Source organism: Bombina bombina, chromosome 4 (genome assembly GCF_027579735.1).
Source record: "Bombina bombina isolate aBomBom1 chromosome 4, aBomBom1.pri, whole genome shotgun sequence".
Lineage (NCBI taxonomy): Eukaryota > Metazoa > Chordata > Amphibia > Anura > Bombinatoridae > Bombina > Bombina bombina.
The window spans coordinates 125604198-125617450 of NC_069502.1; the positions used below are offsets into that span (position 1 = coordinate 125604198).

At 39.9% G+C, this 13253-nt stretch overlaps 1 protein-coding gene across 1 annotated transcript in view; it reads left to right on the top strand.

Annotated features, from left to right (window-relative positions):
• The first annotated feature begins 2988 nt into the window (after positions 1–2988).
• Positions 2989–13253, top strand: part of WDCP (WD repeat and coiled coil containing) — a 60495-nt gene continuing 50230 nt past the window's right edge. The window contains exon 1 of the mRNA XM_053709633.1: positions 2989–4884. Within this exon, the coding sequence (XP_053565608.1) occupies positions 2989–4884 (1896 nt within the window). The remainder of the gene's footprint in view (positions 4885–13253) is intronic.

Consider the following 13253-nt stretch of genomic DNA (forward strand, 5'->3'; position numbering starts at 1 on the left):
GTAAGTTATAGGGCAATAAGTACAAGTAGCACTTTGCTATTTACAAACCATTTTTTTCCCCCAAAAATTAGCGATAGTTACATCAGAACACTGATATCTGTCAGGAATCCCTGAATAACCCATTTTTTTTTTTTTTTTTTTTAGTAGACAACTCAAAGTATTGATCTAGGCCCATTTTGGTATATTCCATGCCACCATTTCACTGCCAAATGCGATCAAATAAAAAAAAAAATGTTCTCTTTTTCACAAACTTTAGGTTTCTCACTGTAATTATTTACCAACAGCTTGGGCCATTATGGCACAAATGGTTGTAAATGCTTCTCTAGGATCCCCTTTGTTCAGAAATAGCAGACATATATGGCTTTGGCATTGTTTTTTGGTAATTAGGCCGCTAAATGCCGCTGCGCACCACACTTGTATTATGCTCAGCAGTGAAGGGGTTAATTAGGTAGCTTGTAGGGTTCATTTTAGCTTTAGTGTAGAGATCAGCCTCCCACCTGACACATCCCACCCCCTGATTCCTCCAAAACAGCTCTCTTCCCTCCCCCACCCACAATTGTCCCCGCCATCTTAAGTACTGGCAGAAAGTCTGCCAGTACTAAAATAAAAGGCGCTTTTTTAAAAAATGTTTTATCTATTTAGCTGTGATGGACCCCCCTTAACCCCCAACCTACCTGACCCCCCCCCCAACAGCTCTTTTTTTCCCCCCATAAAATATAAATGTTTTTGTAGTGTAGCTGCCCCCCCTTAATACCCCATCCCAGATACTTTGAACTTTATTTTGTTCTCTCCCTCCATCCAATTCAGGTAACATTGGTGTCAGTAGTTGCTGCGCATGCGAGCGCCCCCGCAGGCCCCCACCCGCACGCTCCCGGCACATTTCACATACAGGAACCGGATGCCAAAAAAAAATATTTCACGATTTTAGAAAGTGCGTGCAATTTTAAACAAATTTCCCATTTACTTCTATTATGTAATTTGCTTCATTCTCTTGATATGCTTTGTTGAAAAGTATTTATAAATAGGCCCAGTAGCTGATGATTGGTGGCTGCACATAAATATCTTGTTTGATTGGCTTACACATGTACATTGCTATTTCTTCAACAAAGGATATCTAAAGAATGAAGTAAATTAGCTAATATAAGTAAATTAAAATGTTGTTTAAAATTGTATTCTCTATCTAAATGATGAAAGAAAAAAGGTGGGTTTTATGTCCCTTTAAATTGTTATTATTAAGGTAATACTCACTTTGTATAAAAATGCATCTACAACTGATTGTGCTCAAGGGCAGGGCGCTCCTCTCCTTTTATGTTTTCAATGTAAGTGTAGTAATATACATTGTATAGTCTTACATAATGTCTCGTAAGTTTTTTTATTATTGTATTGTAACCTTATTATTGTAATGTATACCTTTTTGTATAGCACTGCGTAAAATGCTGGTGCTTTATAAATAAACAATAATAAATAATGTATGTTTATCTTTTACAAGTTACATTGCACTTTGTATCTCTTCTATTTAAAATAAAAGTGAATAACTGACAACTTCAGTTTCCCAGAGAGCGTCTCTAGTTTGGAGAGAAATTATAGTGCAGACTTCACAGGGGCTGAACTCACTGAATTCTATAAGAAGAAGGGCGGAACCTGGAAGTCCAGAGAGATGAGAGATGCGTTCTATAGTAAGTAATGAAGCTCTCTGGGATACAGAATTTCACAGGACAGAGAGTAGGTAACTGGAGAACACCTAGGGATGATAAAAAGGCTCTGGTTGCATCAATTACAAATTAAACTGAATGTTTTCACTACAATTTAACTGGCTTTTGCCTATAGTTTAGTAAATATTACTTTTCTGTCAGTTAAATAAATGCATTTTGAGCAGACTTGCCTGCATACAGATGGCTAGAAAAATCAGACCTGCTTTTTTCAAATGGTTACAGAATTTCAGAAGACTTGAGAGAGAGCTTCAGACATACACTGGGGTCTCCCATGTTCAGCCTAGGGACCTCCTCTGTCCCTCCCACTTTCTGAATATGTTTCTTATTTTACAGTAGAGAAAATACAAAGTGCAACGTCAGATGTAAAATATTCACAGAATTATACAAAGTATGATCCTAATTTGTTAAAGAAGCCCAGAAACTTTAAAAACAAATCAGGATTTGTAAAATTGCTGCTAGATCTAAATCTAAATGTATTAAAATGTAAAATAGAATGTGGAAAGCTTAAATGTAATAATACTGGAATGACCCAATCTTAATATAAAATACAAAGCACAAAGTGTAAGTGTAGCAAAACTTATATCATGCAGTGCTATATTGCACTGGGCTTGTCTCTCCTTCAAATACAGAAATTAGTGAGATATTGCAATGCCGGAGAGTTCTTTGAGCATTCAGTGTGTTGAAGTCTACACTACTGTTTCTCTCCAAGAAAGAGTCTTTGATCATCAGGTCCTTAAAGGGACATAAAACCCAGTTTTTTTTCTTTCATGATTTAGATAGAACATAACATTTTAAACAACTTTCTAATTTACTTCTATTATCATATTTTCTTCGTTTTCTTGTTATCCTTATTTGAAAAGCAGAAATGTAAGCTCAAGAGTGTGCACGTGTCTGCAGCACTATATAGCCGCAGTTTTGCAACAATGTTATATATTAGCAGTAGCACTAGATGGCGGCACTATTTCCTGTCATGTAGTGCCTCAGGCATGTGCACGCTACCTACCTAGATATCTATTCAACAAAGAATAACATGAGAATAAAAACAATTTTTATAATAGAAGTAAATTGGAAACTTTTTAAAAATTGTATTCTCTATCTGAATAATGAAAGAAAATGTTTGGGTTTAATGTCCCTTTAATCACTTGTATAAACACTATTGCCCTCTTCAATTATATGGACAAATTTGTTATTGAAGAAATGTAATTACTACTCTGTAAAAATTTTTTGTTAAGTTTAAGTATTTATTTTATATATCTTTTTTTTTTGTATAGATGGAATGGAGTTGGGGAAAGGTAAACTTCTTAGAAGTGGCCTCAATGCTCTGTATCAAGCAATCCACCCTGTGTATGGTTTGGCCTGGACAGATGGCAGACAAGTTGTACTCACAGCCTTGCATCTTGATAATGAAGAACCTAAGTTTGGTGACTCTGTTGTGATTGGACAGTTTGAACATGTACATGGTCTTTACTGGGGACCGGTTTTCGCAAATGATATCCCAGCTCTATTGGCTGTCCAGCATAAGAAACATGTATCTGTTTGGCAGCTGTATTACAACTCCCTGGAAAAGAATAAGCTTGTTGTATCTCAGACTTGTGAGATTAGAGATCCCTTTCCTGTGCTCCCACAGGGCTGTGTGTGGCATCCAAGTAAAGATATCTTGGTCATTCTGACAAAGCGCGATGTCTCTGTTTTGTACTCCGTGCGATCTGACAATTCCAATGTCAAAGCAGACATTAAAAGCGGAGGTATCATTCATTGTGCAACCTGGACTAAGGATGGCAGTCGTCTTGTGGTTGCTATTGGCAGTGCTCTTCACTCTTTTATTTGGGATTCCAAGCACAAAATTTTAAATGCTTGCACATTTTGCCCAATTTTTGATGTTGGAGGTTACATCTGTGCAATTGAGTCTACTGTAGATGCTCAAGTTGCAGTCACCACTGAGCTTCCTTTAGACAGAATTTGTGCTTTAAATTCAGGTATAGCTTTTGATGTTCCAGCCAGTGCTGAAATATCTTTATCAACACAACCAGCTTTGCTGCTTATGGATGAAGAATTCTCTATGGATGGACGGAAATCAACAGATTCTGGAACTTCTCTGACAACAGATTCTCCTGTAACTTCACCTAACATGTTAGATCTCACCCATATTATAGTAAACCACTCTAAATCTGAACTGAGTCCACTTATTAACTTGAAACCTAAGGATATTATAACTGGGAGCGGACAGGATTCTTCCCACTTGATCCTTGTGACCTTTGAGAAGAAAGTAACTTCTACTAGAAGAGTAAGTATTCCTGGAGTTCTGGTTCCAGATATACTTGCTTTTGATCCCAGAGCTCATATAGTAGCTGTTGCTTCCAATACTTGCAGCCATGTTCTTGTGTATTCATTGACATCATCTAGCATACCCAATATTCAACAAATCCAGTTAGAGAAGAATGAGAGACCAAAAGGCTTGTGCTTCCTGACAGATAAAATGTTGTTAGTCTTAGTTGGGCGACAGAAAAACTGTGATCCAGCATTTCTTCCATCATCAAGCTCTGACAAGTACATGATTCGTTTGTTGGTGAAGGAAGTCAATTTTGATGAGGATAATTCAGCTTCCTCAACTGGTATCCCAAGTGTACATTCTAGCTATGATTCTTATGTTAGTTTGCAAGCGAAGAAAAAGTATTCTGATAACCACTACAAGGATGATCACCTTGCAACACGTGAGCTCTTGATACCTGGAAATACAACTGTGCCTCCCCTTCTTACCAAAAAACAGCTAATAGAGGAAATTAGGAGTTACAGTTGTGATCATAGTCCAACATCAAGTGCTAGTGACTTTGAAGACAAAAGGAATTCCTTAACTGTAAATAACTTAGAAACTGAACCCAAAAATCGTTCGATGATCCTTGGCCTTGATCCACACAGGAAGCCATCCAGCAGACCAACATCTCCAAAACTTGATCACCATGGAAGTCATGGATCCCCTAGTTTAATAACCAATGCTCCATTTCCTGACAAAGATGTCCTTAATATGGCTAGAAATCTGGAGAGATTGTGCTGTAACTTTGCAAATCTACAGCAACGCCTTTCGGAATTAACAGACTTTACAAGGAATGGGAAAAAGATTTCCCCAACATACCCGTCTTCCAAGGAAGCGCCATATGTCAAAATAATATGTCAGGTAATGAGTGCTGTGTGTCATTTTGTATTTCTCTAATGCCATGTGTTACGTCATGCACCATGCTAATACCTTATGCAAAGTATGCAAGAAAAAATAGCTACTCGAATATAAAGCGAACTGACACTAGATAATATATTCTAGATAACACACATACGAGCTGGGATTTATAACAACTTTATACCGAGGCAACCAAAATGTTTTATATACTAGGGTCTTTGGGCCATGTTATCACCATTTTTAGTTAAAGGGATAGGAAAGTCAAAATTAAACGTGCATGATTTATCAGACAGAGCATGTATTTTTAAGACATTTTAAATTTACTTCAATTATCACATTTTCTTTGTTCTATTGTTATCTTTTGTTGAAAAGCATATGTGCATATCCTCAGCAGCGATGCACTGTTGGGAGCTAGCTGCTGATTGGTGGCTCCACACATTTGTATTTTGTTATTGGCTCACCAGATGTGTTCAGCTTACTCCCAGCACTGCATTGCTGCTCTGGAATTTTAACTATACAGGTAGCCCTCGGTTTACGCCGGGGTTAGGTTCCAGATGGAATGGTTGTAAATCAAAACCATTGTAAATTGAAACCCAGTTTATAATGTAAGTCAATGGGAAGTGAGGGAGTTAGGTTCCAAGCCCCTCTCAAAATTGTCATAAGTAACACCTAATACATTATTTTTAAAGCTTTGAAATGAAGACTTTAAATTCTAAACAGCATTATAAACCTTGTAAAATAATCACAACACAGAATATATAATTAAACTAAGTTAAATGAACAAAAACATTTTCTAAACAGCATTATAAACCTAATAAAATAATCACACAACACAGACTTCACTTGCATTTTTCTGCAAACAGTTCTTTCTCTTGTTAAGTGTAGTCAGTCCACGGGTCATCCATTACTTATGGAATATATCTCTTCCTAACAGGAAGCTGCAAGAGGATCACCCAAGCAGAGCTGCTATATAGCTTCTCCCCTCACATGTCATATTCAGTCATTCTCTTGCAGCCTAACTAAAGATAGGTCGCTGTGAGAGGTCTGTGGTGTTTTTTAACTTAGTTTATTTCTACAATCAAAAGTTTGTTATTTTAAATGGCACCGGAGTGTGCTGTTTGTTCTCAGGCAGTATTAGAAGAAGAATCTGCCTGCGTTTTCTATGATCTTAGCAGACGTAACTAAGATCCACTGGCTGTTCTCATCTGAGGAGTGAGGTAACTTCAGAAAAGGGGAATAGCATGCAGGGCCCCCCTGCAAATGAGGTATGTGCAGTAAATTATTTTTCTGAGGAATGGAATTGACTGAGAAAATACTGCTGATACCAATGTAAAGTAAGTTCAGCCTTAAATGCAGTGATAGCGACTGGTATTAGGCTGATGAGTGTGTGTACACTGAATGTATTTTTCTAAGGAATGGAATTGACTCTGAAAATACTGTTAATACTGAAATAATGTATGAGCCTTAACTGCAGTAAAAGCGACTGGTAGCAGGCTTATTAATAACAATTCATAACTTTTCAAATGTATGTTTAAAACGTTTACTGGCATGTTAATAGTTTTTTGTGAGGTACTTGGTGATAAAACTTATTGGGGCATGATTTTTACCACATGGCCATCTTTGTTTTCTGCATAGAAACAGTTATCTGAGCTTCCCCACTGTTGTAATATGAGTGGGAGGGGCCTATTTTAGCGCTTTTTTGCGCAGTAAAAATTCAGTCACAATCTGTCTACTTCATCCTCCATGATCCAGGTTGTCTCTAGAGAGCTCAGGGGTCTTCAAAATTCATTTTGAGGGAGGTAATCAGTCACAGCAGACCTGTGACAGTGTGTTTTGACTGTGATAAAAACGTTAATTATTACATTGTTATCCGTTTTTGGGTATTAAGGGGTTAATCATCCATTTGCTGGTGGGTGCAATCCTTTGCTAAGTTAACACATTTACTGTGAAAAATTGGTTGCTATAACTATTTTGGTTCATTGTTATTTCAACTGTGACAGCTTTTTGTGCTTCTTAAAGGCACAGTAGCGTTTTTTATATTGCTTGTAAATTTATTTAGAAAAGTATTTCCAAGCTTGCTAGTCTCATTGCTAGTCTGTTTAAACATGTCTGACACAGATGAATCTCTTTTTTCACTATGTTTAAAGGCCAATGTGGAGCCCAATAGAAATTTGTGTACTAATTGCATTGATGTTACTTTAAATAAAAGTCAATCTTTACATGTAAAGAAATTATCACCAGACAACGAGGGGGAAGTTATGCCGACTAACTCTCCTCACGTGTCAGTACCTTCGCCTCCCGCTCAGGAGGTGCGTGATTTTGTGGCGCCAAGTACATCAGGGAGGCCCTTACAAATCACTTTGCAAGACATGGCTACTGTTATGACAGAAGTATTATCTAAATTGCCAGAATTAAGAGGCAAGCGCGATAGCTCTGGGATAAGGACAGAGCGCGCGGATGAGGTGAGAGCCATGTCAGATACTGCGTCACAGTTTGCAGAACATGAAGACGGAGAGCTTCATTCTGTGGGTGACGGATCTGATCCAGAGAGACTGGATTCAGAGATTTCTAATTTTAAATTTAAGCTTGAGAACCTCCGCATATTGCTAGGGGAGGTATTAGCGGCTCTGAATGATTGTAACACGGTTGCAATTCCAGAAAAATGATGTAGGTTGGATAGATACTATGCGGTACCGGTGTGTACTGACGTGTTTCCTATACCTAAAAGGCTTACAGAGATTATTAGCAAGGAGTGGGATAGACCTGGTGTGCCTTTTTCCCCTCCTCCCATATTTAGGAAAATGTTTCCTATAGACGCCACCACACGAGACTTATGGCAGACGGTCCCTAAGGTGGAGGGAGCAGTTTCTACTTTAGCTAAACGTACCACTATCCCGGTGGAGGACAGTTGTGCCTTTTCACATCCAATGGATAAGAAATTAGAGGGTTACCTTAAGAAAATGTTTGTTCAACAAGGTTTTATCTTACAGCCCCTTGCAGGCATTGCGCCTGTCACTGCTGCGGCGGCATTCTGGTTTGAGTCTCTGGAAGAGGCCATTCGCACAGCTCCATTGGATGAAATTATGAACAAGCTTAAAGCACTTAAGCTAGCTAACGCATTTGTTTCTGATGCCGTCGTACATTTAACTAAACTTACGGCTAAGAACTCCGGATTCGCCATCCAAGCGCGCAGAGCGCTATGGCTTAAATCCTGGTCAGCTGACGTGACTTCTAAATCTAAATTGCTTAATTTTCCTTTCAAAGGGCAGACCTTATTCGGGCCCGGCTTGAAAGAAATTATAGCTGACATTACGGGAGGTAAGGGCCATGCTCTACCTCAGGACAGGGCCAAATCAAAGGCCAAACAGTCTAATTTTCGTGCCTTTCGTAAATTCAAGGCAGGAGCAGCATCAACTTCCTCCGCTCCAAAACAGGAAGGAGCTGTTGCTCGTTACAGGCAGGGCTGGAAAGTTAACCAGTCCTGGAACAAGGACAAGCAGGCCAAGAAACCTGCTGCTGCCCCTAAGACAGCATGAAGAGAGGGCCCCCTATCCGGAAACGGATCTAGTGGGGGGCAGACTTTCTCTCTTCGCCCAGGCTTGGGCAAGAGATGTCCAGGATCCCTGGGCGTTGGAGATCATATCTCAGGGATATCTCCTGGACTTCAAAACTTCTCCTCCACGAGGGAGATTTCATCTTTCAAGGTTATCAGCAAACCAAATAAAGAAAGAGGCGTTTCTACGCTGTGCACAAGACCTCTTACTAATGGGGGTGATCCACCCAGTTCCGCGGACGGAACACGGGCAAGGATTCTATTCAAATCTATTTGTGGTTCCCAAGAAAGAGGGAACCTTCAGACCAATCTTGGACTTAAAAATCCTAAACAAATTCCTAAGAGTTCCATCATTCAAAATGGAAACTATTCGAACCATCCTTCCCATGATCCAAGAGGGTCAGTACATGACCACGGTGGACTTAAAGGATGCCTACCTTCACATACCGATTCACAAGGATCATTATCGGTACCTAAGATTTGCTTTCCTAGACAGGCATTACCAGTTTGTAGCTCTTCCCTTCGGATTAGCTATGGCTCCAAGAATCTTTACAAAAGTTCTGGGCTCACTTCTGGCGGTACTAAGACCGCGAGGCATAGCGGTGACTCCGTACCTAGACGACATTCTGATACAAGCGTCAAGTTTTCAAACTGCCAAGTCTCATACAGAGATAGTCCTGGCATTTCTGAGGTCGCATGGGTGGAAGGTGAACGTGGAAAAGAGTTCTCTATTACCACTTACAAGGGTTCCCTTTCTTGGGACTCTTATAGATTCTGTAGAGATGAAAATTTACTTGACAGAGGCCAGGTTATCAAAACTTCTAAATGCTTGCCGTGTCCTTCATTCCATTCCACACCCGTCAGTAGCTCAGTGTATGGAAGTAATCGGCTTAATGGTAGCGGCAATGGACATAGTACCATTTGCGGGCCTGCATCTCAGACCGCTGCAATTGTGCATGCTAAGTCAGTGGAACAGGGATTACTCAGATTTGTCCCCCCTACTAAATCTGGATCAAGAGACCAGAGATTCTCTTCTATGGTGGCTTTCTCGGCCACATCTGTCCAAGGGGATGACCTTTCGCAGGCCAGATTGGACGATTGTAACAACAGACGCCAGCCTTCTAGGCTGGGGCGCAGTCTGGAACTCCCTGAAGGCTCAGGGATTATGGACTCAGGAGGAGAAACTCCTCCCAATAAATATTCTGGAATTAAGAGCAATATTCAATGCTCTCCTAGCTTGGCCTCAGTTAGCAACTCTGAGGTTCATCAGATTTCAGTCGGTCAACATCACGACTGTGGCTTACATCAACCATCAAGGGGGAACCAGAAGTTCCCTAGCGATGTTGGAAGTTTCAAAGATAATTCGCTGGGCAGAGTCTCACTCTTGCCACCTGTCAGCGATTTACATCCCAGGCGTGGAGAACTGGGAGGCGGATTTTCTAAGTCGCCAGACTTTTCATCCGGGGGAGTGGGAACTTCATCCGGAGGTCTTTGCTCAACTGATTCATCGTTGGGGCAAACCAGATCTGGATCTCATGGCGTCTCGCCAGAACGCCAAGCTTCCTTGTTACGGGTCCAGGGACCCGGGAGCGGTGCTGATAGATGCTCTGACAGCCCCTTGGGTCTTCAACATGGCTTATGTGTTTCCACCATTCCCGATGCTTCCTCGTTTGATTGCCAAGATCAAACAGGAGAGAGCTTCAGTGATTCTGATAGCGCCTGCTATCCTGTCCACCATGGTCTCTGCCTCTGAGACAGGACCTTCTAATTCAGGGTCCTTTCAACCATCCAAATCTAATTTCTCTGAGGCTGACTGCTTGGAGATTGAACGCTTAATTCTATCAAAGCGTGGCTTCTCTGAGTCGGTTATTGATACCTTAATACAGGCTAAGAAGCCTGTTACCAGAAAAATTTACCATAAGGTATGGCGTAAATATTTATATTGGTGCGAATCCAAGAGTTACTCATGGAGTAAGGTTAGGATTCCTAGGATATTGTCCTTTCTACAAGAGGGTTTACAAAAGGGCTTATCTGCTAGTTCGTTAAAGGGACAGATTTCTGCTCTGTCTATTCTTCTACACAAACGTCTGGCTGAAGTTCCAGACGTTCAGGCTTTTTGTCAGGCTTTAGCTAGGATTAAGCCTGTGTTTAAGACTGTTGCTCCGCCGTGGAGCTTAAACTTAGTTCTTAACGTTCTTCAAGGCGTTCCATTTGAACCCCTTCATTCCATTGATATCAAGCTGTTATCCTGGAAGGTTCTGTTTTTGATGGCTATTTCCTCGGCTCGAAGAGTCTCTGAGTTATCTGCCTTACATTGTGATTCTCCTGATCTGATTTTTCATTCAGACAAGGTAGTTCTGCGTACTAAACCTGGGTTCTTACCTAAGGTAGTTACTAACAGGAATATCAATCAAGAGATTGTTGTTCCATCACTGTGTCCTAACCCTTCTTCAAAGAAGGAACGACTTTTGCATAATCTGGACGTAGTCCGTGCCCTGAAGTTCTATTTGCAGGCAACTAAAGATTTTCGTCAAACTTCTTCCCTGTTTTTCGTTTACTCTGGACAGAGAAGAGGTCAAAAGGCTTCGGCTACCTCTCTCTCTTTTTGGCTTCGTAGCATAATACGTTTAGCCTATGAGACTGCTGGACAGCAGCCTCCTGAAAGGATTACAGCTCATTCTACTAGAGCTGTGGCTTCCACCTGGGCCTTTAAAAATGAGGCCTCTGTTGAACAGATTTGCAAGGCTGCAACTTGGTCTTCACTTCACACTTTTTCAAAATTGTACAAATTTGACACTTTTGCTTCTTCGGAGGCTATTTTTGGGAGAAAGGTACTTCAGGCAGTGGTTCCTTCTGTTTAATGTTCCTGCCTTGTCCCTCCCTTCATCCGTGTACTTTAGCTTTGGTATTGGTATTCCATAAGTAATGGATGACCCGTGGACTGACTACACTTAACAAGAGAAAACATAATTTATGCTTACCTGATAAATTTATTTCTCTTGTAGTGTAGTCAGTCCACGGCCCGCCCTGTCTTTAAGGCAGATCTAAATTTTAATTAAACTCCAGTCACCACTGCACCCTATGGTTTCTCCTTTCTCGTCTGCTTTGGTCGAATGACTGAATATGACATGTGAGGGGAGGAGCTATATAGCAGCTCTGCTTGGGTGATCCTCTTGCAGCTTCCTGTTAGGAAGAGATATATTCCATAAGTAATGGATGACCCGTGGACTGACTACACTACAAGAGAAATAAATTTATCAGGTAAGCATAAATTATGTTTTCTATGCATTCCAATCTGGACTGATTTATAGATAGGAAGATCTTGTTCCTTTGAAATCTGCTCGATAGCTCAGGTCTGGTTAAACTGATTAATTTTAGCTTGCTTGGCTTTGCTGCAACACAAGCGGACAGCTCCACCTACTGGCTATTTTAATAAATGCACTGCTCAATGCTTTTCAATAGCAGTCACATGACTGGAAAAAAAGGTTATTATTCTGAAACGGTGTAAATTGAACCGTTGTAAAACGAGGGCCACCTGTATATTTAATCCCTTTTTCTTTTTATGCTTTTAATATCCCTTTAAAGGAACAAAGGAAATTTACCATTTAGGCAGGGCTTGACAAATCCAGGAGCCGGGGATCCACTGGCTCCTAGAATTTTAGCCCTGGCTCCTAACTTGTTGTGTTATACTCCATAGATCTATATACAAACGCCACTATCTGGCTCCTAAAAGTATGTCAGGCTGCTAAATATTCTCCTAAATTTTAAACCGTTTTGTCGACCCCTGTATTAAAGGGATACGAAACCCAAAAATGTTCTTTTGTGATTCAGACACAGCATACCATTTGTATACCAGATGTGTTCAGCTAACTCCCATCACTGCATTGCCGCACTTTAACGTTAACTGTGTGTTTAATTAATTTGCATTTTATTTTTACACTTTTATATCCCTTTAAAGGGACAAAGGCAATTTACCATTAAAGGGATACGAAACTCAAACATTTTCTTTTGTGAGTCACACAGAGCATGCCATTTTTTAAAAAACTTCCAATTTACTTTTATTATCAAATTTGATTTGTTCCCATGATATTCTGTGTTGAAGAGATACCCAGGTAGGTGTCTGGGGCACTTCATGGCAGGAAATAGTGCTGCTATCTAGTGCTCTTGCAAATAGCATTCTTGCAAAGCTGCTGCCATATAGTGCTCCAGAAATGGGCTTCCTCCTAAGCATAGAGACCTGCTTTTCAACAAAAGATATCAAGAGAATGAAGAAAATTTGATAATAGAAGTAAATTAGAAAGTTGTTTAAAATTATATTCTCTATCTGAATCATGAAAGAAAAGTGTTGGGTTTCATGGCCTTTTAGAACATTTTAATTATTTTTTATTATTTTTTGTGGTTGCATCTAAAAGGACTTTTTACAAAATGGATGTTCCAGTACTGAGCTGTTTCTGTTTTGTATGAGGTGTTAAACTATTCATAAAGCAGTGGTTTTCTGCTTGTCAGCCAATGAACAGTTTCTAAAGACAAGTTCTATACAGACAAGGGCTTCCTGATAGCTTTAAAAATAAACAGCTTAGCTTTAAGGAACATGAAACACTTTGTTTTCTTTCATGATTCAGATAGAGCATATTTTTAAAACCACTCACCAGTTGACTTCTATTGTCAGATTTGCTTCATTCTCTCGGTATCCTTTAAGGAGCAACAATGCACTACTGGAAACCAGCTGAACACATTGGGTCATTTACTACTTAAAGTGAAAGTAATCACCAAAATTTGTTTTGTTTAAAAAGATAGATAATCCCTTTTATTTACCATT